Below are 25064 nucleotides of genomic sequence, written 5' to 3' on the forward strand. Positions count from 1 at the left end.
GAGTACGCCACGGAAGCTACGACGGAAGTGTCGTGTACGAAGCCTCCAGACTAGTCCGTTCCTAGCTCAATTCTAACGTGTATGTACAAGAAGTCGAAATAGTTTTGTTTTTACAACGAAGTAACCATGTTTGGGTCGGATTTTGCCTTGTCTTCCTCGAGGATTCCTCCATCAAAGTTTCCTTGTGATTCCAGATCAGACGAATTGCATCCGCTGTCGCTACCCTCCTGTTCAGCAATTCCAACTGCTTGAGAAAATGATTTGGGACCTCTTTCTTCATTGCTGAAACCGAATGTGGACAGGCGAGGATTGGAGAACCTGTCGTCTTCCTCGTTGATAGGATGCTAACAGAATGCGCATTTTGCATTGATATAACATATCTAGAAAAGCCTTACCAGCTCGACGTCTCCAATAAAAGCAAGCGGATTAGGTCTCCTCGCTGAATCCGTTCGACTATATTGAAACAATAGTTTTTAGTTGTACAGTACCAAACGATTTTAATTTGCATTGTGCACCTTTCATTTTCATTCAGAATTAAAGGTGAAAAGCTGTCGAAATTTTTATTCATAGGAATGATATCGATCGGAGCCACTTCCTGCAATTGAGAAATCGCGCGATTTTATTTTTGATTTCGCGTTTTCTTACCACCGACAATTCTTCGTCTTTCCAAAATTCCTTTTTCTTTTTTGTCTTCGCTCCACTTCCTGACGTCAATGACAGCGTAGTTCCGACTCTCGACACCGACGCTCGACTTCCTCTCACGCTACCCCCACCATTAGACGGCCCCATACTTGCATTAGAGTATGCTAAATCATTTGTGGCTACATTTGGTGTTGGTCTCGGCGTGGAAACATCGTAGAACCCTTTACGGTTTCTACGACAACAGCCGCAGCAGCAAGCCACGCCTACTATGAGCAGCACCATTATGAGAGTGCCGCCAATCGCGATCAAGATAATTTGCCACACGACAAACTGAAACGAATCACTGGGAGGTGATTTCGTTTGATGCGGCGGCGCGTCCGTGGAAGGGGAAGGTGAGGACTCGGAGAGTCCTGGGTCGCACGAAGGCACCCACTCGCTCTCCGTGTTGCCGACGCTAAGTTTGAACATGTAGAGTACGTCATTTGATAGAATGGGAGAACAAATCGTACGAGACGATTTGCAGGCAAGCCCGTCTTCTTTTCCTACCCGTGTGCATTCCGGGGGGTGGGGCGACGGTGGAGCGTCGCCTGAGCCAGCAACAAAGTCGGACGACGGGAAGCACGACGGCCAGTTGCTGGAGTTGTTTCTATTGCAGCTGCGATAAGTGATTTTGTTGATAATGGTGCCTGATGAGGGAAGAGGGACGGAGAGCCGAATGGGTTGGGGAGATACATTGACGTTCTTCCATCGAATAAACACAGAAACGTTGTGATCAGCGGACTGTCCGTAAGAGATTGCTGTCCACAAGAGATAAAGAGAAAGTAAAGGCGTCATCAGGAGCTTTCTTTGTCAGATAATTAAGTGCGCTAAACGGCCGTTGACTGGTCATGTCTCGTGAGACGATAGCAACAGCTTCATAATGCTACGTCATAACGTTACGGTAGCTGCAAAACAGAACAGTATTAGACAAAAAAAAATACGAGCATGACTGAAAGCAAAGAACGGGGGCTAATCAAGAGACATAACAAGGAGCGAGCGACTATATGTGCAAATACAGTTGAACCTGGTTGGTGTTCACGTAGTGCGCCAGGTTCTGTAGTCTCGAAACTTTGACGTTACTCTTTCCGGCGTTGAAGACGCGGTAGAGACTGAAATTCTCCTTCATCGTTTGAGCGAAACATAATTCGTTACCTGATATCGGAAAAAGATCCTTTTTTTCCATGACCGTTGTCTTCACTTCAACAAAGATCTCCTTTCTTTGTCCATTATGTAATAGAAAAACGATTCGAATGTCGAACGGAGCAAAGCTTTCGTGCCCCTCGTTGACCCATTGTACTTGTTCGACTCCAGATGCTTGAACGCCATAGCAGTAGTTCAGCAAGCCTAGCTGCATTTGGTCGCGAAGAATCGAATAGACGAGTTTCTCTCCGTATCGCGCAACTTCATGACGATCCGCCGAATCAACCGGAGCCTTGGGAGCGTCGAGATGGCTGGGCACAGCGACGTCTTCTAATTGAAGTTGTATGATTGATCTCGGAGTGAATGGTGTTGGCATTCGCATATGTCCTGGGCCCGCCGGGGGAATAAACGAGGTACCAGGCAACTGAAATGGAAGCGGTAAAGGATGAGCAGTAGGCGCAAGAGGGCGCAGAGGCAGCTGAGGAAGTAAAAAGGATGCCGGCGCATATGGGAGGGAGAAATTACTTGGCTGCGCTTCGGTTGTGTTTGACTGATAAGGTTGTTCAGATTGCTGCCCATGTTGAAGCTCTGGTTGTCTAGCGGCAAGATGTTCATCAATTTCCTTTGGGGTATCCTCCGTTGCATTTCCAGATTGCTCTGCTGGACGTGGTATCGGCCAAGGCAAGTTCAGTTTAGGACCAGAGCCTGCGGACTCATTTCCGGGCTCCTTTCCAGGCGGCCATCTTTTAAGAGCGTCATCGTCGTCCGCATTCTTTTGAGCTGATGACGCTTTTTCTTCCTCCGCTTTGAAATCGTATTCGTAATCTTCGCTTGCCTCTTCAACGCTGCCGTCGTCTTCTGTGCCGGTTTCTGCTTCTGCGCACTCCTGCAGAGGTGCTATTCGCCAGCATTTTTCCCCTTTAGGAAGTTTCGGAAGCTGATACATCTTCTGAACATGGCTTTCAGCAGCGGGTAACTTTTCAGCCACGCTATTCAAAAACTGTTCAAGGATTTGACGCTCCCTCTGACTGAGATTCGCCGCTAGTAGTTCTGCAAGTTCACGGTTTACGCTTCGGTAGAATGTTTTGGAAGTCAAGCAGTTTTCTGCGACAATCAATTGACTCCAATTGCCTTCTACAACAGCAGCTGCTTCTACCTCCTGTTCAACTTTACTCTTCGGTACTCCATCAATCCAAAAAATTTTGACGAGTTTTTTAGCCATTAGACAATGTAAGCGACTCAGACACGATGCAGCATCGTTGACAGCCTTGCGAGTTGCGGCGGGCTCGGTCAGCTTCCCGGCACTAACAAATCTCTGCGCGTATAGCACGATTTTAGACAGGTAGCCGTGCAATTGAGAACAAGGCGTTCGTCCTGTTCTCTTCACGTCTTTTCTGAAGCATTTTGAGAGATACGGAATGCCGCACGCTGCCCAAAAAATGCGCACAGCTTCCGAAACCTTGTCGTCTCTTCTCTTTCTTTGCGCTTGAACGCTGCGTAAGTTTTCCATTTCAATCTGGCCGCGTTCTCTGCTAAAGTAACTTGCTACTTCTGTCCGTTTAATATAACTATCTTGGCCTTCATGGAAGTCAACGAAATGAACATTACCGTTGCCTTCGAACATTTCTCCTGATCCCATATCATCTATCACAGGTCTCTCGCACAGGGACACCCATCGTTTCCTTTTAGTGAAAAAGATGCGCTTTTCTGCTATATCTTGAACGAACGCAAGATCTCCTCGGTTACTTCTAACAACCTCTCCAGTGATTTGGGATTTTGTCTCTCTTTCATACACTTCCCACGGTTCTCGGTTACTAACGGAGTCTTTGTGTAACACGCGTTCTCCGTACAGTTTTTGAGCAACCGTATTCTTAACAACTGTGCAGATTGTTTCCAACATGTCACTAATTTCCTGCGCCAGATCCAAACCGACTTTGACTTTGGGTAATTCGCAAGAGACAATGTAGTGAATAAGATTCACGTAATCTCCACACGTAGGAAATTCCTTCAGACAGATTACTTCTAATAAACGACTCTTCAGAAACCGATATTCAGACGAACTAAACGCGTCATAGAAAGAACTAATAAGTCGGGGGCCGGGAACGATTTTGTTTTCCCGCCTTCTCTTTGGCAACACTCCTGTAGGATCTGCCCAGCACACATCGCTGAAGTGAAAAAATGATCCCTCAACGCCACCTTCTTGCTGTTTTTCAGACGCACTTGTGGAAGGGACAAAGAAAACAGGTTCTTTTTGAAAGAAAGCCCTTGCTTCCTCTATAGCTGCTTCCTCGGACGAAGCCGTTAAATGTAAATAAACTCTGTTCATGTGGTATTGTGACATGGTGCACAGTTTACGCTGTTTGGGATTACTCGGATCCTCTGCTACAGCTCCCTTGGTCCATTTTTTCAGCATGTCCATTACCATTTGCAGGCCCAATCCGTGTCGCGATTTGAGTCCCGTGTCTGTTAAAAATTGGCTTTCTTTGTCTCCGCTATCGCTAATATTGGCGTCCACGTAATGAACGTGTTTGTCGAGAAGTTTTTCTGCTAATTCACTTCGCACAAAAGCTTTATCAGGTCGGGACAGACCTGGAGATTTTGCAGTTTTATTAGGCAATCGCTGCCTTTTCTTTGTGATTGGAATCCAGACAGTGTTTCTTAGCTCTAGTAAGAACGTTGAGGGAAAGGATTCAACGTTGTTTCCTTCATCACTCGTCACTTCCCCATTTATATTGTTGTGAAAATATTTATCCCACGACGCGTGGAACAATTCAACCATCGCCCTCATCCTTCCCGTCACATCCTCTTTACTGAGAGACTTCGCTGACTCTACAACTTCATGAAACTCTGGGCAATGATAGTCAGTGATTTCATATTGTCCGTCTGATGCCTTTGTCCAATTCTTAGCAGCTACAGCCCAACGCGAATCTTGCTAAAATACAAAAGACGTATAGGTGTACATTACAAGAAAAGAAGCTATGTCCAGTAACGTACCAATTGAGATTCAGATAGGCTGTCTTTCGTTTTTTTTATAGCAAACACTTCACTTATTCCAAGCCCAGAAAGGTAGTTCTTAAATGGCTTGCGATCCTGACGTGGCAGTTCTGCGTATAAAGGATCTAGTATCAAGGATTTCAATTCTGTAAAGACCTGATTTACTTGAAGTATTGATTAATATGCATGAGATCTAACCTGGAAAGTTCTTCTCAATATTGAACAGATGACTCTCAAGAAGAGGTTCAGGAAAATGTATTGGCTTCTCACTGATTTTTACAAAGCCTCGATTCGTTGCCAAGACCACGCAGGAGATCAACTTTTCAGTACTGCAAACGGATGAAACCGTTTTCTTTTCGTAGAAGACGTACAGAAGATAACTGACGATAACATCTTTCTCCTTTTCCTAAACCACATTTCTAACTTTTCAGTCAAAAGACTTTTTAAAATAACCATACCTTCCACAAGTCGTTTTCAAACGTGGGCAAAATGTGACTCTCTACTACATCTAGAGCATTTGAAAATCGCTTGACCCCTACGTCTTCGAGCAGTTGGTAAATACAATGATTTTCTGCCTTTTTCTGGCAGGTCAGCAACGCTCCCGAGATGATGTTCACGTCATTTTGAAGTACTTGAAGATGACGAGGAGGTAGTTTTTCTTGACGCCCTGTTACTTATTAAATAGCTAATGAATAAAAAGTAATAGCAGAGTAGCAATACCTTTTCTTTCCCCATCTTCAATAGGAAAAAAGACTTTGGTCGCACAGCTCCCTAAGCTAACGTATTTACCAGAATTAAGCAGAATAATCGGCAGCTTCCGTAAATCGTCCCCAAGCTGCTGAACCTGTTTGCGTTCCCGAACGAGACAACTCGAGAGGCAAACCATCCAACGTGCAAGCCATGGCACAGGCAGCCTTTCAGACAAATTAATCTCCCATCCGGACTTTGGATCACTGGGATCGACGCAGCAACGCATAGACAAAACTTTCAGAAGGTGAGAAGAAGACAGTTCTTCCACTCCCAAATGTTTGGCCAACGTTGGACCAATGGACGAGCCTACCCTCGGATGAAGGTAGCTGAGACCAAGGTACTTCTTGAGTTCTTCACTGGAAAGCAGATCCAAAACCATCTTATCTTTAGCGATGACGCTCCTTGAAGGCAGCACCCACTCAACGCCACTAGACGACGCAGGTCCCGATACAACAGGCATGCACGGCGTAGCCTTGAGCAGCTGCGTAATGCTTTCAGCAACGGTATGGAAGAAGTCCCTCACTTCCGTGCCGAGAGGAACAAACCTCAGGAAAACGCACAGAGCGTCAAGCGGGGACATGTCGAGCAAGGTCTAAGATGAAAAACAATATCATTTATTTCTATATCACGACTGGGAGCCAGGGCTCACTTTGAAAGCCGCCAAGCCTTGCTGAACAAACAGACTTGGTATTTCACGCCGGAGCCACTGATTCCACGCACTGGATTCGTCGACTGCTTCCCTTGACGACGGCACGTCAAAGTCTCCCTGAACTACAAAGCGGAAACCATAGCTTTGTAGAGGCAAAAAGGCAAACACTTTTTGCTGAGAAATCTAGAAGAAAAAGAACAAATTATTGAAGAAAAACAGCAAAGCAGGGTTCTGCAGAAAGCAATACAAGAAAAATTTTAAAGAGGCGTAGTTACCTAGCTATAGTTTAATTAATAAATCAATAGAAAAAGTTTCACTCGTCATTTTTATTAAGCCTTCGCAGCAACTAATGCAGGCGAGGGGCCGAGTAATTATTGCAAGCAACGGCCGACTCTCCTGCGGTACATACTTAAAAGTGTCGGGAAAGGGAGTTTTTACTTCCAAAGTCTGGCGGTAAACTGCAAAGACCAGTTCCTTTGCCTATGAAGTCTGAAGGTTTGGGTAAAGAACTTCTAAGTCGTGGATTAGGCGAAGGGTCCCCCTTCGGGGATAAAAAGCTCAGAGACTCGTCGTTTGACCGCCACGAGCTCAAAAAACGCGTTTTCTCGCTTAGAGAAGTTTAAAAAATTGACAAAAAACCGACACTTGACACAAACCCCACGGAAGACGGTGCTATGGAGGTTTATCCGGTGACAGAGGTGCCCCAGGAGCTGGGAGAGAGATGCGAGAACTAGGAAGGCGTGCAATGTTACGCCCTTGTCAAGTGAGGAATGAGGCGACCACCGGGTCATCGATGCACTCAAACCTTGGGGAGAGTTACCGTCTCCCTTCTATCCTAGCCACGAGCTCTGCTCTGCTCCATCTGATTAGTACTTGTAAACGCTGGGTATTTATACTCAGACGCGACTAGGGACGAACGACTGCAGCTATTCACAATCAAAAACCGTTGCCAATCGGCTGCAAATGCATTTCTGCCCACAAAATCAAACGAAATTTTGTCGAAAATCAATTCAAAACGCGAAAACGACAGCGGAATGTGTGCTACGTACGCCAGGCACGCCTTGTCACGCGACATTGAGTAACGCATGACGTCAATCGTCGCGTTGCTACGAAATGCCCTAATACGAGAACTTGAAGCGATAAATCGGTCGCAAAATGCATTGTGGATCTATTCTAAATACGTTGAGTCGCTTTTTGGACGCGAAAAGCGAACGCATACGCAGTTACGGCAGTACGCTTGGTCAGCAAAATCAAGGTGCTACGTCCGCTTCTATAACGGGCAAGTGAAACGTGCGTTGCACGTGATACGCAAACTATCCGACGAAAACGCTACGTAGCTAGCCTATTCGACCCGTTTCTCGTCAAATTACCTAACCAATGAGCAAGGTATGATAAAAACTTCCGGTACTGTGCCCGTTTCCACAGTATAATGGTACTAAAATGCGACGGGCCGACGCTTCGACAGTAATTAGTGCAAGGAATGGGTCGTCATAACGTTTAGTAGTATGGGCCGGTGATAAGCGGGTGAGGGTCGGGCTTCTAGGACAAAGTACCGGCTGTTCTCCTGTGACCAACGCCTTCAGTGAATCTCCCATCGGCAAAGGAAAGCCAAGTGCAAGTTCGGTACTTTGTACACCTTCTTTGTTTTGCTGGAAGTAAGAAAATCACACAATGACGTTGTGAATGCTAGTAGTAGCTTACTCCTGTAGCATCAAGCTCTTTTCGGACGACAAGAAATCTCTCCTGACCGTGCGAGTGATTGATCTCGACTAATCCTCTAGGAAGGTCTCTGCGCTCCATCGTGCGCTCAGTGTGGTTAACCTAGGAGCAAAATAAGAAAGAAAGTAACTCAAACCAATCCACAAAGGCTAGTGGCCAAAACGATACCTTATCAACAACTGTGATTCTCCTCAGACGATGGAGAAATAGCAGCAAAGAGGGCTGGAGATCATGAAATCGTGGTGCAAGCGACTTCACCTGTCCTCGCAATTCTTTTTTTAGAGGCAGTATGATTTTTGTCGCCCAGCTGATGAATTGGAATGATTGGAATGAGAAATTAAAACTATAGTATCTCATTAGTCACTGACCGTTTTTCTTTGCAGATATCCACATCATCCGTTTCACTCTTGAACGCACTTCTACCTTCCTCTTCAATCCAGTGTGGAAAGATGTAGCCTATGGGACCACTGTTAGCATCAAAACGTATGTAGAATCCGTTGGAGTGAACTTCAGGAATGTCAGTCACTCGAAAGACAGACTTGAAGCCGATACCCTTTTGCCCTGAAGAAATAGCTAAGGAAAAGCAACGCAAGCAGAATATCTGGTTACCTATGTAGCCTTTCTTGTGCTTTCCTTTTGTACTCTTCCCAACGTCACACAGAGCGCGAATATCTTTCTCTTGGAAGCCGCACTCGTTATTCAGCACTGTAACGCAGGTTTTGCTCACAACAAACATGATTGAAGGAATGTCGGAGGCCCCAGTAAAGAAGTCGTCTGGATAGGAGTTGTCATCAGCGTTCTGGACCAGTTCGAGAACGAAGTGAGTGTCTCTGCTGTAGAGTTCGCTCGATAGTCTGTGAAGGCCTCGACCCTCTCGTTTTCGTCCCGTCTGGAATAGGCGCTCTTGTTCCGGATTGAGGTCGAGACCGACACCAAATTCATCTTCAAGTATGTTTCTCACAATGACTTTGGCACAAGCGCTTTTTTCAGTTTCGTCCGGAACAATTGCCTGAGGAGAAGTTTCGTAGACCACAGCTGCATTTCAACCGATTAATATGTACATAAGACATACTCAGAACAAGCTAACCGTTTGTTTCTTCAGTTTCCGAGTCATAATAGCCTCTAGGAAAAGGAAGCTCGTCGTCAGCCAAATCTTCGTCTGTGTCGTCTTCTGTTGGAGTAGTAGGCTGCTTCTAGAACGAATTCGTATCAGGCAAAGCATTTACTTTAGAAATAGGTGTACCTCAGGACGCTCTTGGTTTTCTTCTTCCAAATCAAAGGATGGCATATCTTCAGTAATTGGTTCAACTACTGGCTCCTCTTCTTTTACGTTTTTCGGCGTAGCTTTTATTTCAAACTCCTCAGTCCATTCAGGTATGCCTAATTTAATACCCAATCTTTGCAGGCTGGTTTTCTGTGCATCGGTGCGGCATCGTTGAAGCAGCAGCTTTGAAGCCAAAGCCGAACCAACGATACGATGCAAGGGCTCAAGAAGAAGCTAAAAGAAAATATTGACTAGCAGGCAAACAAAAGAATATCTCTAATGCTACCTCTTGAGCGACAGCTGCACATAATCGAAACGGAATTCTCAGCAAACACGCCAGGACGAAGTCAACAGCTGGATGGTCATGCAGGGCATACCTATCAGCTTCGGGAAGAAGCGCAGAAAAATCCGCCTCGCCGCTTTCGTCGCCCACTGGAGCAACAGAAGCCGACAGTTTCTCAAGAGCAGTACGAATGGTGGTCGCGTGCAAAGCAAGCGGAGCTTGACGAACGTTTCCACTCCTTACCAACATTGAGACAATCTGACTAGCAGTCATAGCCGCATCTCCACTGGCAACGGCGTCAAAAAGAGCGTCATCCGACGAAACTGGGTCAACGCGAACAAAAACGCCGGGCTCCGTCTCCAGAACGCAAAGGCCCGCGTCCTTGCCAACGTGCTGCAAAACGAATTCCTTCATGGGACCGTGAAATCGAGCAAAAACTTCATCCCATTGCGACCAATGAGCCAAGTCTTCAAGAGGGGGGCATGAGAGAAGACAGTGAATGGCTTTTGGCCGAAGCCACCCTTGCAATTCCGTCCGACGATCTTCTGTTCCGCACAACAGTGCAGATTCGTAAACGAGAACGGGCAACGGGAAGCCAGAAACATCAGAAATTGGTATAACATTCGTGTGATGACGTGCTTCCTCCACAAGATGCTTTATCGACCCTAGACGAAGATCTTCAACTTCTTGAATGCCAAACTGATGACAAACGGCCTCGGTGAGAAACTTCTACTCAAACACAACGGTTTTAGAAATTCAAATTAGCTCAGATGTCTGAAATTATTACCTCGTCCTTTTCAAGCCCACACTGCTTCAAAAAATCAAGAACGTATCCCTTGGAAACGTGTCGTAGCTGTCCTAGACCGCCAACCGCCTCAGCTCCCCTCTCAGAAGCATTCGAGCCAAAAGCGAGCGACGTCGTCCTTTTGATAAACGTCTCCAGCGATTGCTGATTGGTAAGAAAGTGAAGAAAAGATCCGTGACCAAGGTCGCTGAAACTCTCCATTTCGAGATTCTTGGCGACGTTCGTTTCAATGCGTGCCAATGAGTGGAGGCTAAGGTCGTCACCCATTTTCGCTAGCCAAGTCTTCACTTCTTCAATCACTTCACCTATAAAACAGTTCTTAGATATAATACTGAGACAATAATGCAACACATACCTTCAGAGACATAGGTTTGCCTGTGCCTTCGAGCCCAGTCCACGTCGTACTCCCCTTCCTCTTCATCACTATCACCTTCTCCGTCGCTGCCTCCTCTGTGTTCTTCCTTTAGCACAGGCTTTTCTTCCACCATCTTAACAGGAAAAACAACAAGTTCCTCGTCTTCAAATTTTCCTTTGCAAATAGCAAGCTTAAACAAATTACGAGCCAGTTCGTTCTCGCCTAGATACTGAAAAAACTGCTCCGTTGCACGCTTGAAGAAAAACGGAAACGCCTGACGATTGACGAGAAAGCTGAACACGCGTCGCACCAGCTCCTCGGGAGACAGTCCGGCCAACTCTTCCAAGCGACCGCCCCGTCCCAAGACCTGATCGTAGACATCCTGAAGTTTCTTATCGACGTCCGCCTTAACTCGTCCAGCAACTTCTTCTCGTATATGCCGCCAGGTTTCCTTCTCGCTCCTCTGATTCTTCTTCAAGACGGATATCGCCAGGCCGACGCTTCGAAATCGAACGCACAGCTCGAAGGCGTCGTAGCAGCCGCGTTCCTTAACGATGAACTGCAGAAAATCTCTCAAGTGAATTCTCTCGCGCCACTTCTGCTTTCGATCCATGTACAACTTCAAATACTCCAACATATCCATGGCCGTGATTTCCGGCACGGACTTGAGAGTGCGAGCCGGCTTGAAGTACTCGTGAACGGCCGGCTGTTGGAGAAGCGGTCCCAAGCCGAGATCGTCAAAGTCTTTCTTGTCCATCGAATGAGCCAAATACATGCCGAGATCGTGAAGAGTCGCCGTGGCGCGAACCATGCAAAAGGCGGCGATTTCCTCGTTCACCTTAGCGACGCGCGACTTGAGATTGGCCAGAAAGGGGACGTCGTACTCGCCGCGTAGGCCTAATTCGCGAAAGCTTCGCACTTCGAAGTCGCGCAGGACAGCCTGCCCAATACGATAGGGATTCACGTACTTGCGTTGAGCGCGGCACTGTTTTGCGTGATATTTCGCTGCCTCGTCCAAGTCGTAAATAAGGTCGGAGTCGCCACCTCGACTGCCGCCGCTGTGACGACCACGATTGTAATTGTAATTTTCTTGACGATGATACTGCTGACGTGGTTGCCCATGGTGAGGTGGTGCCTGTGAAGAGGCCTGAAATGGTCGATGCTGCTGCTGCTGACGTGGTTGCCAGTGTTGAGGCGCTGTCTGGGACGATCGATACTGCTGACGCGGTTGCGATGAGGGCTGGGATGGACCAGCCTTTTGCGGACGTTGACCGCTGCCGCCGCCTCCGGGAGGAGGCTGCCCTTTTGGGCGCGGATGAAACGGTTTTGCATCCAGTGAAGGAGCGGGTGCCTAAAAGTATTTTAATTAATTAATTAATTAATTAATAATTAATTAATTTAAAAATGCCGAAGCGTTGGATCACGCGACTCACCTTGGGGGCGGATGTTTTTGACGATCCACCTGCGTGGGCAGGAGCGGCGACGCGTCTGGGGCCCGTCGTCGCGGACGCAGACCGCTGCTGCTGTTGCTGCTGCGACGGCCTGAAGGCGCTCTGCTGTTGAAGGACAACGACTCGATCCTTGTGCGTCGCTGCAGAGTAGACAATAGAGAAAGACCCGGAAAAGAGATGGCTTTTCTCACCTCCCGCGATGCGAACGACGTCGCTCAAGCGCATCTCGACCAATCGCTGGAGATTAGGACAGCCGAAGGTCTGGGGATCGAGATCGGCATCGTAATGGAGTCGATACGCCACTTGGAAATCGTCGAGCGGTATTCGGAAGCCGTATTCTTCGAGCAAAGCCCGGACCTTTCTCTTAACTTCTTGGAGATCCGTCTCAGGCTCAGCCATGCCAAGAACGAACGAATGAAAGCCGAACGAAGCGGTACAATAACCCAATCCTTGTTTAGACAAACAGCACGTGATCGACTGCGCACACCACCACATCCCACCCCATAATGCGGAAAATCCTTGTCAAGTGAACTTACTTGCCAAATAACCTCTGATTCTAGCTGATAGTTATTTTTCGTTATCACTGGCTGAATAGGTCTTTATCTCTTGAGATAGTAGCTGCAATTTTTCTATAACAAACGCTACCGCTTCACCAGGAAAATCGCCTTAATTAAAAACATTAATTGCCTTCTGCAACTGCAAAATGACATTGCGTTTTTTACTTTTCCCTTGAGTGAGGTCTTTCTTTGTCTGCCTCACGGCAGCAAGCTGCTCTTGCACCTGAAACGAAACCTGCAAAACGAAAAATCACTAGCATCTCTGCGTACGTAGCGTTGCGCTTTGTCGAGATCAGCTTCCTCTTTCTTCAGCGTTGAACACAAGCTCTCCACCTAAATTGACGTCCGTCTGCCTAGCAACGACTGCATTTTTGCGTTTCATACAGACACACGACGACGCTGCAATTGCATTACATCATCTTCCAGTTTCTTCAGATCGTCTTCACTCGACTCCAAAAACTCTGCGTCAACCTGGACATCCACAAATGAAATCAAAGCTTAGGACACAAATATAGTAACTATCGTAACAAAATCATCTGTAAAATCAACGAACCCTATCTTCCTCCAAAGAGACATTCAGTGGTACGTTCATAGCACGCACAGCCTCATCCTGAGAAACAGGTGTACATTCCTACCACCTAGGTAACCACAGAATAGGCTTTTTACTCTGATCTGCAGCAGATATTTAGTCAGAGCGCCCTCAACTTCAGCACCATACTTCCTGCAACCCTTCAGAGAACAGAATCAAGAGAGAACTCGCCTGTTTACTCGGCTCCCTGCCTCTTTGATCTTTGCTTGGAATTCTGGCTCTCTTTCTTTGAACTGCACCAAGAAAACGCCGTCAAGCAGCCATTAGACAATCATAGCGGCCTACCGCTTTCATTAGAGCCTCTTCGAAAGACATCATAGCGTCGTTTACGATGGGAACGAATTCGACTGAAGAAATGGCGCTACGTCGGGTCTAGTATACGCGTTCATAGCATTACATTCTTCCTCGAGGAACACGCGGGGAAGGAAGCCGCTCTTCTGGGCCACATATTCTTCGCTTTGTAATTTATCCATGTCTTAGCGCGCTCCCGAAGAGAAAACGATGTCGAATCTCCCACAATTATATCTCGGCAAATGCGGCGCTAAGGTATCCAACTTGTGTCTCGGAACGAGGACGTTCGGGCACGTAAACGAGGTAGAAGAGCCCCCGAACAACAGATAGCGCCTCTCTCGAGCTCCTGCAGGAGGCAGAGCGCGCCTACGCGTGGAACGCGCCTGGACAGTGCGACGAGACGCTGTCCCACAGGCTCTTGGACAGGTACGTCGAATGTGGCGGCAACTTCGTCGACACGGCGAACGTTTACAATATTGGAGCGACGGAAACCGTAGTCGGGTCGTGGCTTCAACAGCAGGAAAGAGAGAAGTGAGGAGGAGAAACGTTTTCTTCATGAAACGTGCGATGTTTTTCTTGAGGATTGTTCTGGCGACGAAAGTAGGAGTGATGATGTCCCTTTCAGCACCAAACGACTGTGGACTGTCAAGAAAGAATATCATGTTCTCGTTCGAAGAGAGCCTAAAACGGCTGAAGACTCACTACGTTGACCTGTACATAGTACGAATTCAAATGAGACATCGCTTGCTCACCTCTCGTCACCGCAACGTTTAGACCCACGTATGGGACGATGGGACTCCTCTTGAGGAGACGCTCAGCACCCTGACGGACCTCGTTCACAGTGGAAGAGTTCGTTATCTGGGACTGAGCAACGTCACAGCTTGGCAACTCCAGAAGATCATTGACTTGACTAAGTACAAAGGCTACGAGCCTTTTGTCAGTCTACAGGAAAGTGAGCAAAGCCAGAAAACAGACACAAATAATCATTATCTTTATAATAGGCTCAGTATAGCTTACTGTGTCGAGAGACGGAATGGGATTTGCTTGAGGTTTGCAAAGAAGAAGGTCTCGGATTTCATGCATGGAGTCCTCTCAAGGGGTGAGTGTTTACACGTGGTCGCCTATCTTTTGAAAACGCAAGCCGTTTTGCTCTAGCGGTTGGCTTACTGGGAAAATGACTCGTTCGGGACCACCCCCAGGAAGCCGAGCACACTGGGCAGAGAAAATGAATATGAGTTCGGACGCCTCACCGAGTTTCTCCCAATTCTCTTCTGATGAAAGGGCTTGGCGTGTGCTAGATGTTCTCGGGGATATTTCTAAGGAGACAGGTAATAAATACATTGGCTCACGATTCAAACGACACGAAGTACCCAGGAAAGTCAATTCCGCAAATCTCACTCAAGTGGATACTCCAGCAGGACGGCGTATCGTCTATTGTCATTGGTGCAAAGACCCAGGCTCAGCTCGACGACAATTTGGGTGCTGGAACCGACAGTTGGCAGCTTACGCGAGAGCAGGTGAGCGTGTTGGAGCGTAGCCAGGAGAGAATTTCCACTCCTCATTGTAACTAGTTGGATAAGCTGGAGAAAGCGAGCAACGTGCCCGTTCCGTATCCGTGGGGAACGGGTTGGAAACGTCGACTGGCTGGAAATAGAAAACGAGACGGTGTGCGCATTTTGTAATTGTTTGACGAACGATGCCCTAATAAAAATAGCGGTTTTGAGCGTACTGCAGCACGTCGTAGAGATGAGTCCTACATAGAAAGATCAGAAGAAAAAGTAGAGGGGTCCCCAAGACAACAATACCTGACGTTTACGTAGCAGTCTTGAAGCATCCTGAGAATGTGACCGGCTGCGGCTCTTTCCGTGACCTGTGGCTGCATTCGAGCTCTAAAAAATGCCAATCCAAAGACGGAATCGTTTGAAACGAGGCTACGTTACGTGAATGGCATCAGCGTGTTTCCTCTGAAGCAGGGAAGTTTGGAGTCGAGCATGAGCGCAACCAACGCCACAAACTCATCCATGTGAGGTCTAAAAAGAGCGTCAGCTTCTCTGGCACCAAGGCAGCTATTTTGGCGTCCACCTGATAGCCAAATATCCTTTCGCGCAGAGTTCCATGAACCATCTGAAGCAGACAAACTTACGCATTCGTTACAGACTCGTATTAGGACCTACTTGAATGCTGGGGCCTCCATGCTTCCGCCCATCAGCTTCACCATCTCTTCACTCAGTTTTACATCGGGTTCAAAGCCCAGATTTCCACCCGGAGAAGATTCGAACATAAAGCCAAAGTCTACAGAAAGACTCATGCAAAAGACGCGGCGAGATAAACCTAAAAGCAGCACCGATGTGAATGATATGACCAATTCTATCGAGCATGATATTTCCGTTGTGCCTATCCTTGATTTGAAGCAAGAAACAGAAAACGGAATAGGCAGCCATGCTTTTGATAAAGTTTCGTCTCGCCTAGAAATTATAGTATGCCGAAAATAATCAATAGTAGGTAGCAGACGTTTACCTCTTGATAGGCAAGCGTGCTTTCATCGCCGTACGTTTTGACGAAGTATTCCGGCAGATCAAGCTCCGTCGTTTGTCCCAGCTCGTCCCTAGACTTGCTGTCAGGCACGCATTCAATCACGCCCATCTAATGAAAAGACTCTGGAAAGAAGCATGACTGCTTACGTCACAGAACGAACCCCAGGTCCTGTAGCCACGACTCTATAAGGCACCATGTACAAATCCAACTTCACTTTCTCGAAGATATCCTTTAACAGGCCGATTACTTGCAAAGCGAGCATGTCCTAGAAACAGATTTAAAATCGTCGGAGGTATGACTCTAATTCTCTACCTGACGAACGTCGTCGCCCACTTTAAATATGCAGCCTTGCCAGTAGCTTGAGTCGTCGAGAGTTTTCCCGTCACTTTCATTCGATTCGTCAGTCAAGACGTTCATTCGTTCAAGTTCTGCTACGCCGCATTTTCTGACTCGAAATTTGGCTAGAAACGGCGCTTTTGCAGCACTCTGCATGGGACGACCCGACTGTTTGTCAATTTCCAGCACAACAGAGTCAGGATTGCTTGGGAGGTAGACACCTAGAGAAGTGAAAGGGTCTAGGAGATTATTTTTTTCGTTCGTCACATACCATTTTCTAGTTCGACTTTTGCAAGAGCTTCTAGACAAGCTTGCTTTCTTTCGGGTCCTCGAGGAAATGGTCGAATTTGGCCGGAAATTGACGTCACCTTTTCAAAGAATCTGAACTCTCTTTCGTAGAAAGACAACGCTGAGCCGGATAGATGACGTGTCATGCTAAAAAAATTGAATTCTGAATAGGAGGGTACATCCCGTCGGTCATACCGCTTAATAATCTGTTCCAACTTCTCGCCAATGTCAGCTGAGCAGAAAAAAAAGTCCTCTTATTACAATACTGACGCTAAGACCAAACTGAAACATACGATCTTTTGCTGTTTCTTCCACATCTAAATAGACATTCGTTTTCATGTTCCAGAGTATCTGAAAAGATTAAGTCGAAATACAGAGATGAAGAAAATTCAGAGCAGACCTGATGAGCAAGGAGTTGAGACTTGGCAGCTGCGCTTACAATGTATTCAGTAACAAAGCCCATCTAATGATACCTCCTTTATAAAATCCAAATAAAGCGAAACCAGCAACTAACCTTGTCATATCGAATAGCTTGTACCAACTGTGGAATGTAAAAGAGTACCTCTTCCTACGACCATCACTCATCATAATCAATCTGGACAAGCCAATAAATGACTGATTGTACCAGTTCACAGTTTCGTAGCACTCGTTGAGCATAATATGCCAAGAGTGGGTGAGGAGGATGCAGAGTCGAGAAAAACGACAAGGCCAAGACAAACGGCACGGAACACCAGCAGAGTACGTGAGTCAGCTAAAGGGTCAAGATTGATTGCTTATTGAAAAACAATCGCTCAAATGCCAACCCACCGAAGGAGAATCATCGACGACGTTCTTGTCCGTTACCAAGTATAGAAGAGCCTCTTTGACATCAGATACCAGAGACGGATCAGCGGTCACCAGCGTGATGACACACCTTTTTACCGCGTCAGCATTCCTAAATCTAAATGCAAAGCGGTTTTTAGAGGTTTGTGGACAAAGACTAAGCGATGCCTGTTGGTTAAATGAACGGCCAGGTGAGGCGACGAGCGCCACGCCAATTTTGCGTACTCCTTCCACGATCGTTCCGACGGCAGAAAGCCTGTGGCAAGCCATTCGGCCAAAGCGTCCTCGCCTAGGCAAAAGATCGTCGCATCAAGTTTCCTTTGGAGATACAACATGCCTTCTACGCCTTGATCTGGATCACCGAGTGGATTGTACAGAGTCGAGAGCCTCTCCACTTCGTTGCACTGCAAAAACGCCTAGAATCCACCAGAGTTTCACGGGTAACAGTCGTACCACTAAGGCCATAATAAGACTCCGCTTCTTCAGGTACACTTTGACAAGTTCCATGCTTGGCCCTTCCGATTTCTGACTGTAAGATGCTAAAGGGTACATATATACATAGATGAAGGTCTCTCTATTATGAACGAACGTTCTAATAGGCTTTTCGTCGTGCCTTTAGTTCGATTCGATAGCGTCATTGTGTTCATCCATCCCTACCAATTCTTCATTTTCGCAAAACCGATGAGTGAGAAAGAGTCTAACTTCAGAACTGATAAACGTTGAAACGGGCGCAGAGTCCGACTCCTCGTCTGGTACCGAAGCTATGGCAAATTTAATCAGTACAAAACACATACTACGTACGATGGACGTACAAGATCCGACAAATAGGGCTGGCTTCAAGTATTTCTTTTCTGCAGCCATGCTATGCCAGAATCTAATCCAAGCCATATGTACAATTTGACTGCCATACTCTACAACACCTACTTCATAATTACGAGTATGTCTTCTCGAAGAGCGTGGGACTCGTAAACAGGCCAGCGTGGAGCAACACTGGAAAAACGACGTTAGTTCTTATAAGAGGACTCCTTTAGTATAGGCACCTGAAATAATCTAAAGCAGTTGAATAGATTCGTTCTCTCAAGACAGCACGGCTAAGCGAGCTGGGAAGAGTGTCGCTCTGCACTGCGTTCACGCCGATGTGGAGCAGACTAAGCGCAGTACAAGTATTAGACAATGATGGCCTTTTGTGAGCCGTCATATCATCCCCTAACACGCTCAAAAAAGTATCTAAATCTTATTAAAGAAAAGCAACGATTTTCTCCGAACTGCGCGTTCGTAGTTAACGAACGTAGTTCTATATTAGTTAGGATCTTAGCATATTTCACTTGGCGCCGGCGCAGCGCGCCGGTGCCCAGTGAAATATGCTAAGATGGGTGTGGTGGGCGGGGGCGGCGGCGGGGAGGATGGCGGTTAGTTTTTTTCGCGATTTTCTCGGCCAAAACTAAAGATTGGTCGATCCCATGAATCAAAAAAGTTCTATAACCCAACAATCTACTAGACTAGAAAGAGAAACGGCCGAAACGAGTCGAAAGCACCAAAACAGAGCGATTTTTCGATCGCATTGCGGTTTTTTCGCGTAAAACGAACGATCCGTCGAATCAACGAGATAGAAACGCTTTAGAATTGCATTTTCACTTCAACTAGGAGAAGAAACGACTGAATCGCGCCAAAAAGACCAAAATATCGCGATTCTTGGTCTCCCACACAGAAAATGTCGTTCTTCTCACACCTAGTTCACTGCTAGTACGAAATCGCCGTTCTAATAGCTTTTCTAGGCACGCTTAGTCCCTCGAAACCTACGAAGATCGATGCTGGTGCGTCTAGTTTCGAGAAATCTCGAAATTTCGAGCAAAAGCATCGATTTTCTACGAACTACGCGTTCGAAGTTCACGAACGTAGTTCTATATTAGTAGTTAGGATCTTAGCATATTTCACTTGGCGCCGGCGCGCAGCGCCGGTGCCCAGTGAAATATGCTAAGATGGGTGTGGTGGGCGGGGGCGGCGGCGGGGAGGATGGTGGCTGGCTTTTTTCGCGATTTTCTCGGCCAAAACTAACGATTGGTCGATCCCATGAATCAAAAAAGTTTTATAACCCAACAATCTACTAGACTAGAAAGAGAAACGACCGAATCGCGTCAAAAGCACCAAAATAGCGCGATTTTCCGATCGCATTGCGGTTTTCTCGCCTAAAACGAACGATCCGTCTAATCGACGTGATCGAAACGCTTTAGAATTGCATTTGAACTTGAACTAGGAGAAGAAATGACTGAATCGCGTCAAAAGGACCAAAATATCGCCATTCTTGGTCTCCCACGCACAAAATGGCGTTCTTCTTACACCCAGTTTACCGCTTGTACGATATCGTCGCTTTAATAGCTTTTCTAGACACGCTTAGCCCCTCGAATTCTACGGAGATCGATGCTGGAGCGACGAGCTTCGAAAAATCTCGAAATTTCGAGCAAAAGCATCGATTTTCTACGAACTACGCGTTCGAAGTTCACGAACGTAGTTCTATATTAGTAGTTAGGATCTTAGCATATTTCACTTGGCGCCGGCGCGCAGCGCCGGTGCCCAGTGAAATATGCTAAGATGGGTGTGGTGGGCGGGGGTGGCGGCGGGGAGGATGGTGGCTGGTCTTTTTTCGCGATTTTCTAGGCCAAAACTAAAGATTGGTCGATCCCATGAATCAAAAAAGTTTTATAACCCAACAATCTACTAGACTAGAAAGAGAAACGACCGAATCGCGTCAAAAGCACCAAAATAGCGCGATTTTCCGATCGCATTGCGGTTTTCTCGCCTAAAACGAACGATCCGTCGAATCGACGTGATCGAAACGCTTTAGAATTGCATTTGAACTTGAACTAGGAGAAGAAATGACTGAATCGCGTCAAAAGGACCAAAATATCGCCATTCTTGGTCTCCCACGCACAAAATGTCGTTCTTCTCACACCTAGTTCACTGCTAGTACAAAATCGCCGTTCTAATAGCTTTTCTAGGCACGCTTAGTCCCTCGAAACCTACGAAGATCGATGCTGGTGCGTCTAGCTTCGAGAAATCTCGAAATTTCGAGCAAAAGCATCGATTTTCTACGAACTACGCGTTCGAAGTTCACGAACGTAGTTCTATATTAGTAGTTAGGATCTTAGCATATTTCACTTGGCGCCGGCGCGCAGCGCCGGTGCCCAGTGAAATATGCTAAGATGGGTGTGGTGGGCGGGGGTGGCGGCGGGGAGGATGGTGGCTGGTTTTTTTTCGCGATTTTCTCGGCCAAAACTAAAGATTGGTCGATCCCATGAATCAAAAAAGTTCTATAACCCAACAATCTACTAGACTAGAAAGAGAAACGACCGAATCGCGTCAAAAGCACCAAAATAGCGCGATTTTCCGATCACATCGCGGTTTTCTCGCCTAAAACGAACGATCCGTGGAATCGACGCGATCGAAACGCTTTAGAATTGCATTTTCACTTCAACTAGTGGAAGAAACGACTGAATCGCGTGAAAAAGGACCAAAATATCGCCATTCTTGGTCTCCCACGCACAAAATGTCGTTCTTCTAACATCTAGTTCATCGCTAGTACGAGATCGGCAGTCTAATGGCTTTTCTAGACACGCTTAGCCCCTCGAATTCTACGAAGGTCGATGTTGGAGCGACTAGCTTCGAAAAATCTCGAAATTTCGAGCAAACAATCGCTTTTCTACGAACTACGCGTTCGAACTTCACGAACGTAGTTCTATATAGTTAGGATCTTAGCATATTTCACTTGGCGCCGGCGCAGCGCGCCGGTGCCCAGTGAAATATGCTAAGATGGGTGTGGTGGGCGGGGGCGGCGGCGGGGAGGATGGCGGTTAGTTTTTTTCGCGATTTTCTCGGCCAAAACTAACGATTGATCGATACCATGAATCAAAAAAGTTCTATAACCCAACAATCTACTAGACTAGAAAGAGAAACGGCCGAAACGAGTCGAAAGCACCAAAATAGCGAGATTTTCCGATCGCATCGCGGTTTTCTCGCCTAAAACGAACGATCCGTCGAATCGACGAGATCGAAACGCTTTAGAATTGCAATTGCACTTCAACTAGTGGAAGAAACGACTAAATCGCGTGAAAAAGGACCAAAAAAATATCGCCATTCTTGGTCTCCCACGCACAAAATGTCGTTCTTCTAACATCTAGTCTACCGCTAGTACGATATCGCCGCTCTAATGGCTTTTCTAGACACGCTTAGTCTTTCAAAACCTACGAAGGTCGATGTTGGAGCGACTAGCTTCAAGAAATATCGAAGTGTCGAACAAAAACATCGATTTTCTACGAGCTACGCGTTCAAACTTCACGAACGTAATTCTATATTATTTAGGATCTTAGCATATTGTTTGGGCAAAAACAAGAAAATAAGATAAATAAATAAACTGGTGATATACCTGAATCTCGTTTGCGAAGCAGAAACGTGTCGATTGATTTTCTGGGTCGACGATCCACTGCCACTTCTGACGTCTTTGCCGAGGGATCGATGGAGAAACCAAACGTATAAATCGACCTACGTATACGGTCCTGCGGCACGAATCTACGTCTTTTATCCACATTCTTACCAGCTGAACGCTCTTGTACTTCACCACCTCGAACCTTTCGTATAAGAACTACACAAATGAAAGTCGAGTATCTAGATAAATGATTTGGTTCGATAGATCTTTCTACTTTTGAAACGAGGTTGTGGGGGTAAATGTTTTGTGGAACAACTTCGGTGGAAAATACTCCTAGATGATGATTGGCTGTCCATAGCCAGCTTGACATCACCTCGCTGGTTAGCTGAAAAAAGAACTACTGTGACTGACAAAGATTGCCTTCTGCTAACCTCAAGTTCATAGTGAGGCTTGACGGAGATGATCCAATTCCAGCAGGCGACTCCGGCCGAAGCCGATTCACGAGTGAACGCTTTCATTGGCATTTGACAAACGGCACGAAGCAATTCTCGATGAGGAGCTAGAGGCAAACAACGCATGAAGCAGCCTCTGAATTTTCCGTCTCACTTGCGCTATTTCCGTCAACTAGGGCGGCGGCAGCTCGATAAAGTGACGATGAAAAATCTAAGGAGAAGAGACCTACATTACTATTATCGTATAATCTGGTTTATCTCACCTTTGGCTGTCGAACCTTTCAAATTCTTTACGAGAAATGTTGCTAAGTCGTTTTCGGAAGGAAGAACGGCCTTCATTCCTCTCAACTGCATTCAGCTATTAGATCTGAGCATCTGAGTTTGAAAAAAGTAATCTACCTCCCCGAGGAATCGACTTCTGAGCGACGTTGCAGAGGTGAATTCCGAGAGATCATTTTTCAGACATCCCGGGCTTTTCTGAATCGTAACCGCCTAAGCAAGATTAGCCAGCGATCAAATAATCCGAGTCCCTTTTACGCACCTTTTGTCCCAAAAAAAGGCCGTTTAATCCCGCGTGTTTCACAATGCACTCGATAACCAATGACTGCGACGACGAGTGGACGTTTTGCAGAGCGTCAACGTTGAGATATTCCTGAAAAAGAGAGCGAGTGTGCGTCGGAGCCCAGCGCATCGCTTCCTCCACTATTTCTTCGCAACGAGCAGCGAAGTCAAGAACTAAACGCTGGGAAAAGAAGAGAATCGCGTCAACGGACAAACGCTCTAATAAATCCTCACTTCTCGAGCCGAGTCGTCCTCAGGAAAAACCAGCTTAGAAGGAGTATTGGGTACTGATATCTGCGAGAGGACGTAAAAGAATGTCGCAACGAGACAGACCGCGTTTTCAAACCTCCAATGCCTGGTGCTTTAGCGACTGCAAAAAGTCATAAAATTAATTAAATTGAAATAAGGCGTAGATCCGCAACTCCTTGCCTCGTCATTGAGTGAGTGCGACATTGCTTGGAGAAGATTTAGTAGCGTCGTTAGAACTGAACCAGACCAGAGTAGATGGGGAAACCTATTTTCTGCACGTTACGACTGATTCTCTAAGCGATTAATTAAGACATCTGCTCACTTTCCAACAAGTGCAGATAGGTATTGATCTGCGACTCGTTGTATTCTCTTGTGGAGATTATTGAACTGCACGAGGAGGAACTGAGCGTGACTCTCCAGCTCCTCTTCAGTCTCCTTAGTTCGCGGCTGCAACAAAACAATTGCGATTAAGATTAAAGCCTTACGCAACGTATATAAAATGATACTTTCTTAGCAAGTTTTCCGAGAAATTCGTTAAAGATTTTGTCTGCAACGGCTTGCACGCACTGCCACATCCCTTTTTAAAAAGCGCGTCGGCGAGTTTCAAAAAGGCAATATTTGACTTTTAGAGTGTGTACCCAGTTTATCGCGTTGAATTCCCTTATCTTCCAAATACGAAAACAACAGCGGAAACGACTTAGTGTCAGCAGAGACCCTGCATGCAGACAAGATAATTGGTCATCCCGTTCTCAGATTGCATAAAGGGGTACCTCAAAGATTCGAGCCTGTAGACAGACATGAGATAAGTGCACTCAGCTGCGCCCAGTTTATTCGTGATTGCCCCCAGTTCCGCAGATCCGTCCAAAATTTTAAGCAAATTGGCTTTCAATTCAGCCAAGTCGGCCTTCGAGTAAAACGAGTCTTAGAAAAAAACAATGCAACGTCCCCAAGCCACAAACTCACCGGTGTCATTCTTTCGTTTCTCAACGCCGAACTGTACTTTAGCTCACGCCCTAAATAGAGCTCCGATCCAGCGGACAGCAAGTGCGGTGACTTTACAGCAATTTCTTGAACTGCTTCAAGCCACTCACTAGGCCAAATCTCTAAAATTCAGCGTAAGAAAACATTGGAGAGACCCAATTGGGTCTGAGTCATACGAGATCCTTCAACAGCAAAACCCATTATAGTGCAGTAGAGCCAGAAGTCACGAAAGAGTTTTAAAAGCCTTTGCTTAGGAACTTCAAATTGAGGCAAACGACGAGCAATCTAAAAAGGATCATTTTGTTTCTATATCAACTGGAGTCTCTACACGCACGTACAGTAGCTAAGACTGGAAGGAGCAAGCCTAAGCTGAAAGCAGTGGAAGACGCCTAGAGGAATCAAAATTATTTTCGCATTGGCTTCGACTACGACCGTGAACAACTTTTATTATTTGTCCTGACGCTTCGCTAGCTTTCTTTCCTTCAAGAGCAAGGCTGATGAAGAGCTCGAGAACGCGTACGAGCATGTCTTCGAGCTGCGCGAGATCTTTCATATTTTTCGCAATGAATTCCATAGCAGAAATCACGGCTCGCGAGCAACTCCTACGAGGAGGCCACAAAGTAAGCAAGACTCGAGGGAACAGTTATCGATAACCTGTAGTCGAGTCCGTGAGCAGCAGAAGTCTCGCTACGCGAGGCAGCCGTTATCCGAATAAACTGATCCAGAACCTGGCTCTGAACGGACAACTACGGAGGGAAGAAGAGCGAAAGATAAGATATTTGTAGAAATACAGTTAAAACTAATTTCTGCAGGAGAGTTGATCAGCTGTCACTTGCATTAAAGTGTTGGGAAACTGAGTTTTTACTTGTTAAGTCTGGCGGTAAACTGTAAA

At 46.4% G+C, this 25064-nt stretch overlaps 5 protein-coding genes across 6 annotated transcripts in view; 1 reads left to right on the forward strand and 4 right to left on the reverse strand.

Moving 5' to 3' along the window:
* Positions 1 to 1476, reverse strand: LOC136195413 (uncharacterized). The gene is made up of 4 exons (XM_065984735.1): positions 646 to 1476; positions 516 to 595; positions 396 to 453; positions 1 to 344 (listed from the first exon to the last, which is right to left on the reverse strand). The coding sequence occupies exons 1-4, from the start codon at positions 1474 to 1476 to the stop codon at positions 111 to 113; spliced, it is 1203 nt and encodes a 400-aa protein (XP_065840807.1). The 3' UTR covers positions 1 to 110.
* A 205-nt stretch (positions 1477 to 1681) lies between these two features.
* On the reverse strand, positions 1682 to 12586 carry LOC136195396 (uncharacterized). 2 transcript variants are annotated; one of them, XM_065984714.1, is made up of 18 exons: positions 12283 to 12586; positions 12074 to 12231; positions 10641 to 11991; positions 10268 to 10590; positions 9484 to 10209; positions 9177 to 9431; positions 9021 to 9123; positions 8543 to 8968; positions 8302 to 8494; positions 8102 to 8240; positions 7916 to 8035; positions 7768 to 7863; positions 6215 to 6397; positions 5536 to 6157; positions 5274 to 5482; positions 5014 to 5221; positions 4816 to 4961; positions 1682 to 4753 (listed from the first exon to the last, which is right to left on the reverse strand). In XM_065984714.1, the coding sequence occupies exons 1-18, from the start codon at positions 12584 to 12586 to the stop codon at positions 1682 to 1684; spliced, it is 8634 nt and encodes a 2877-aa protein (XP_065840786.1). The 2 variants fall into 2 exon arrangements, with proteins under 2 accessions (XP_065840786.1, XP_065840785.1); XM_065984713.1 differs by having other exon boundaries at positions 9021 to 9126.
* On the reverse strand, positions 12526 to 14211 carry LOC136195418 (uncharacterized). Its single transcript, XM_065984740.1, has 9 exons — positions 13635 to 14211; positions 13523 to 13584; positions 13429 to 13470; positions 13315 to 13377; positions 13202 to 13258; positions 13033 to 13119; positions 12919 to 12981; positions 12814 to 12871; positions 12526 to 12756 (listed from the first exon to the last, which is right to left on the reverse strand). The coding sequence occupies exons 1-9, from the start codon at positions 13708 to 13710 to the stop codon at positions 12659 to 12661; spliced, it is 606 nt and encodes a 201-aa protein (XP_065840812.1). The 5' UTR covers positions 13711 to 14211; the 3' UTR covers positions 12526 to 12658.
* LOC136195415 (1-deoxyxylulose-5-phosphate synthase YajO-like) lies at positions 13402 to 15256 on the forward strand. Its single transcript, XM_065984737.1, has 8 exons — positions 13402 to 13831; positions 13881 to 14059; positions 14110 to 14248; positions 14303 to 14474; positions 14528 to 14627; positions 14684 to 14856; positions 14903 to 15045; positions 15100 to 15256. The coding sequence occupies exons 1-8, from the start codon at positions 13739 to 13741 to the stop codon at positions 15208 to 15210; spliced, it is 1110 nt and encodes a 369-aa protein (XP_065840809.1). The 5' UTR covers positions 13402 to 13738; the 3' UTR covers positions 15211 to 15256.
* Positions 15190 to 25064, reverse strand: part of LOC136195397 (phosphatidylinositol 4-kinase alpha-like) — a 46483-nt gene continuing 36608 nt past the window's right edge. The window contains exons 15-58 of the mRNA XM_065984715.1: positions 24827 to 24918; positions 24615 to 24774; positions 24511 to 24561; positions 24349 to 24457; positions 24155 to 24294; positions 23962 to 24095; positions 23830 to 23906; positions 23698 to 23768; positions 23514 to 23638; positions 23372 to 23456; positions 23289 to 23312; positions 23177 to 23236; positions 22923 to 23123; positions 22781 to 22873; positions 22645 to 22729; positions 22536 to 22592; positions 22361 to 22488; positions 22204 to 22314; positions 22098 to 22145; positions 21930 to 22045; positions 18550 to 18657; positions 18434 to 18499; positions 18322 to 18383; positions 18212 to 18270; positions 18099 to 18162; positions 17963 to 18048; positions 17847 to 17913; positions 17678 to 17798; positions 17495 to 17627; positions 17313 to 17438; positions 17202 to 17255; positions 17088 to 17150; positions 16981 to 17038; positions 16883 to 16919; positions 16671 to 16834; positions 16376 to 16620; positions 16224 to 16328; positions 16046 to 16171; positions 15873 to 15993; positions 15703 to 15820; positions 15611 to 15652; positions 15469 to 15558; positions 15334 to 15417; positions 15190 to 15281 (exon numbers count right to left, since the gene is read on the reverse strand). Of these exons, the coding sequence (XP_065840787.1) occupies positions 15230 to 15281; positions 15334 to 15417; positions 15469 to 15558; positions 15611 to 15652; positions 15703 to 15820; positions 15873 to 15993; positions 16046 to 16171; positions 16224 to 16328; positions 16376 to 16620; positions 16671 to 16834; positions 16883 to 16919; positions 16981 to 17038; positions 17088 to 17150; positions 17202 to 17255; positions 17313 to 17438; positions 17495 to 17627; positions 17678 to 17798; positions 17847 to 17913; positions 17963 to 18048; positions 18099 to 18162; positions 18212 to 18270; positions 18322 to 18383; positions 18434 to 18499; positions 18550 to 18657; positions 21930 to 22045; positions 22098 to 22145; positions 22204 to 22314; positions 22361 to 22488; positions 22536 to 22592; positions 22645 to 22729; positions 22781 to 22873; positions 22923 to 23123; positions 23177 to 23236; positions 23289 to 23312; positions 23372 to 23456; positions 23514 to 23638; positions 23698 to 23768; positions 23830 to 23906; positions 23962 to 24095; positions 24155 to 24294; positions 24349 to 24457; positions 24511 to 24561; positions 24615 to 24774; positions 24827 to 24918 (4218 nt within the window). The 3' untranslated portion in view covers positions 15190 to 15229. The remainder of the gene's footprint in view (positions 15282 to 15333; positions 15418 to 15468; positions 15559 to 15610; positions 15653 to 15702; positions 15821 to 15872; positions 15994 to 16045; positions 16172 to 16223; positions 16329 to 16375; positions 16621 to 16670; positions 16835 to 16882; positions 16920 to 16980; positions 17039 to 17087; positions 17151 to 17201; positions 17256 to 17312; positions 17439 to 17494; positions 17628 to 17677; positions 17799 to 17846; positions 17914 to 17962; positions 18049 to 18098; positions 18163 to 18211; positions 18271 to 18321; positions 18384 to 18433; positions 18500 to 18549; positions 18658 to 21929; positions 22046 to 22097; positions 22146 to 22203; positions 22315 to 22360; positions 22489 to 22535; positions 22593 to 22644; positions 22730 to 22780; positions 22874 to 22922; positions 23124 to 23176; positions 23237 to 23288; positions 23313 to 23371; positions 23457 to 23513; positions 23639 to 23697; positions 23769 to 23829; positions 23907 to 23961; positions 24096 to 24154; positions 24295 to 24348; positions 24458 to 24510; positions 24562 to 24614; positions 24775 to 24826; positions 24919 to 25064) is intronic.

This window comes from Oscarella lobularis, chromosome 14 (assembly GCF_947507565.1).
Source record: "Oscarella lobularis chromosome 14, ooOscLobu1.1, whole genome shotgun sequence".
Taxonomy (NCBI): Eukaryota; Metazoa; Porifera; class Homoscleromorpha; order Homosclerophorida; family Oscarellidae; genus Oscarella; species Oscarella lobularis.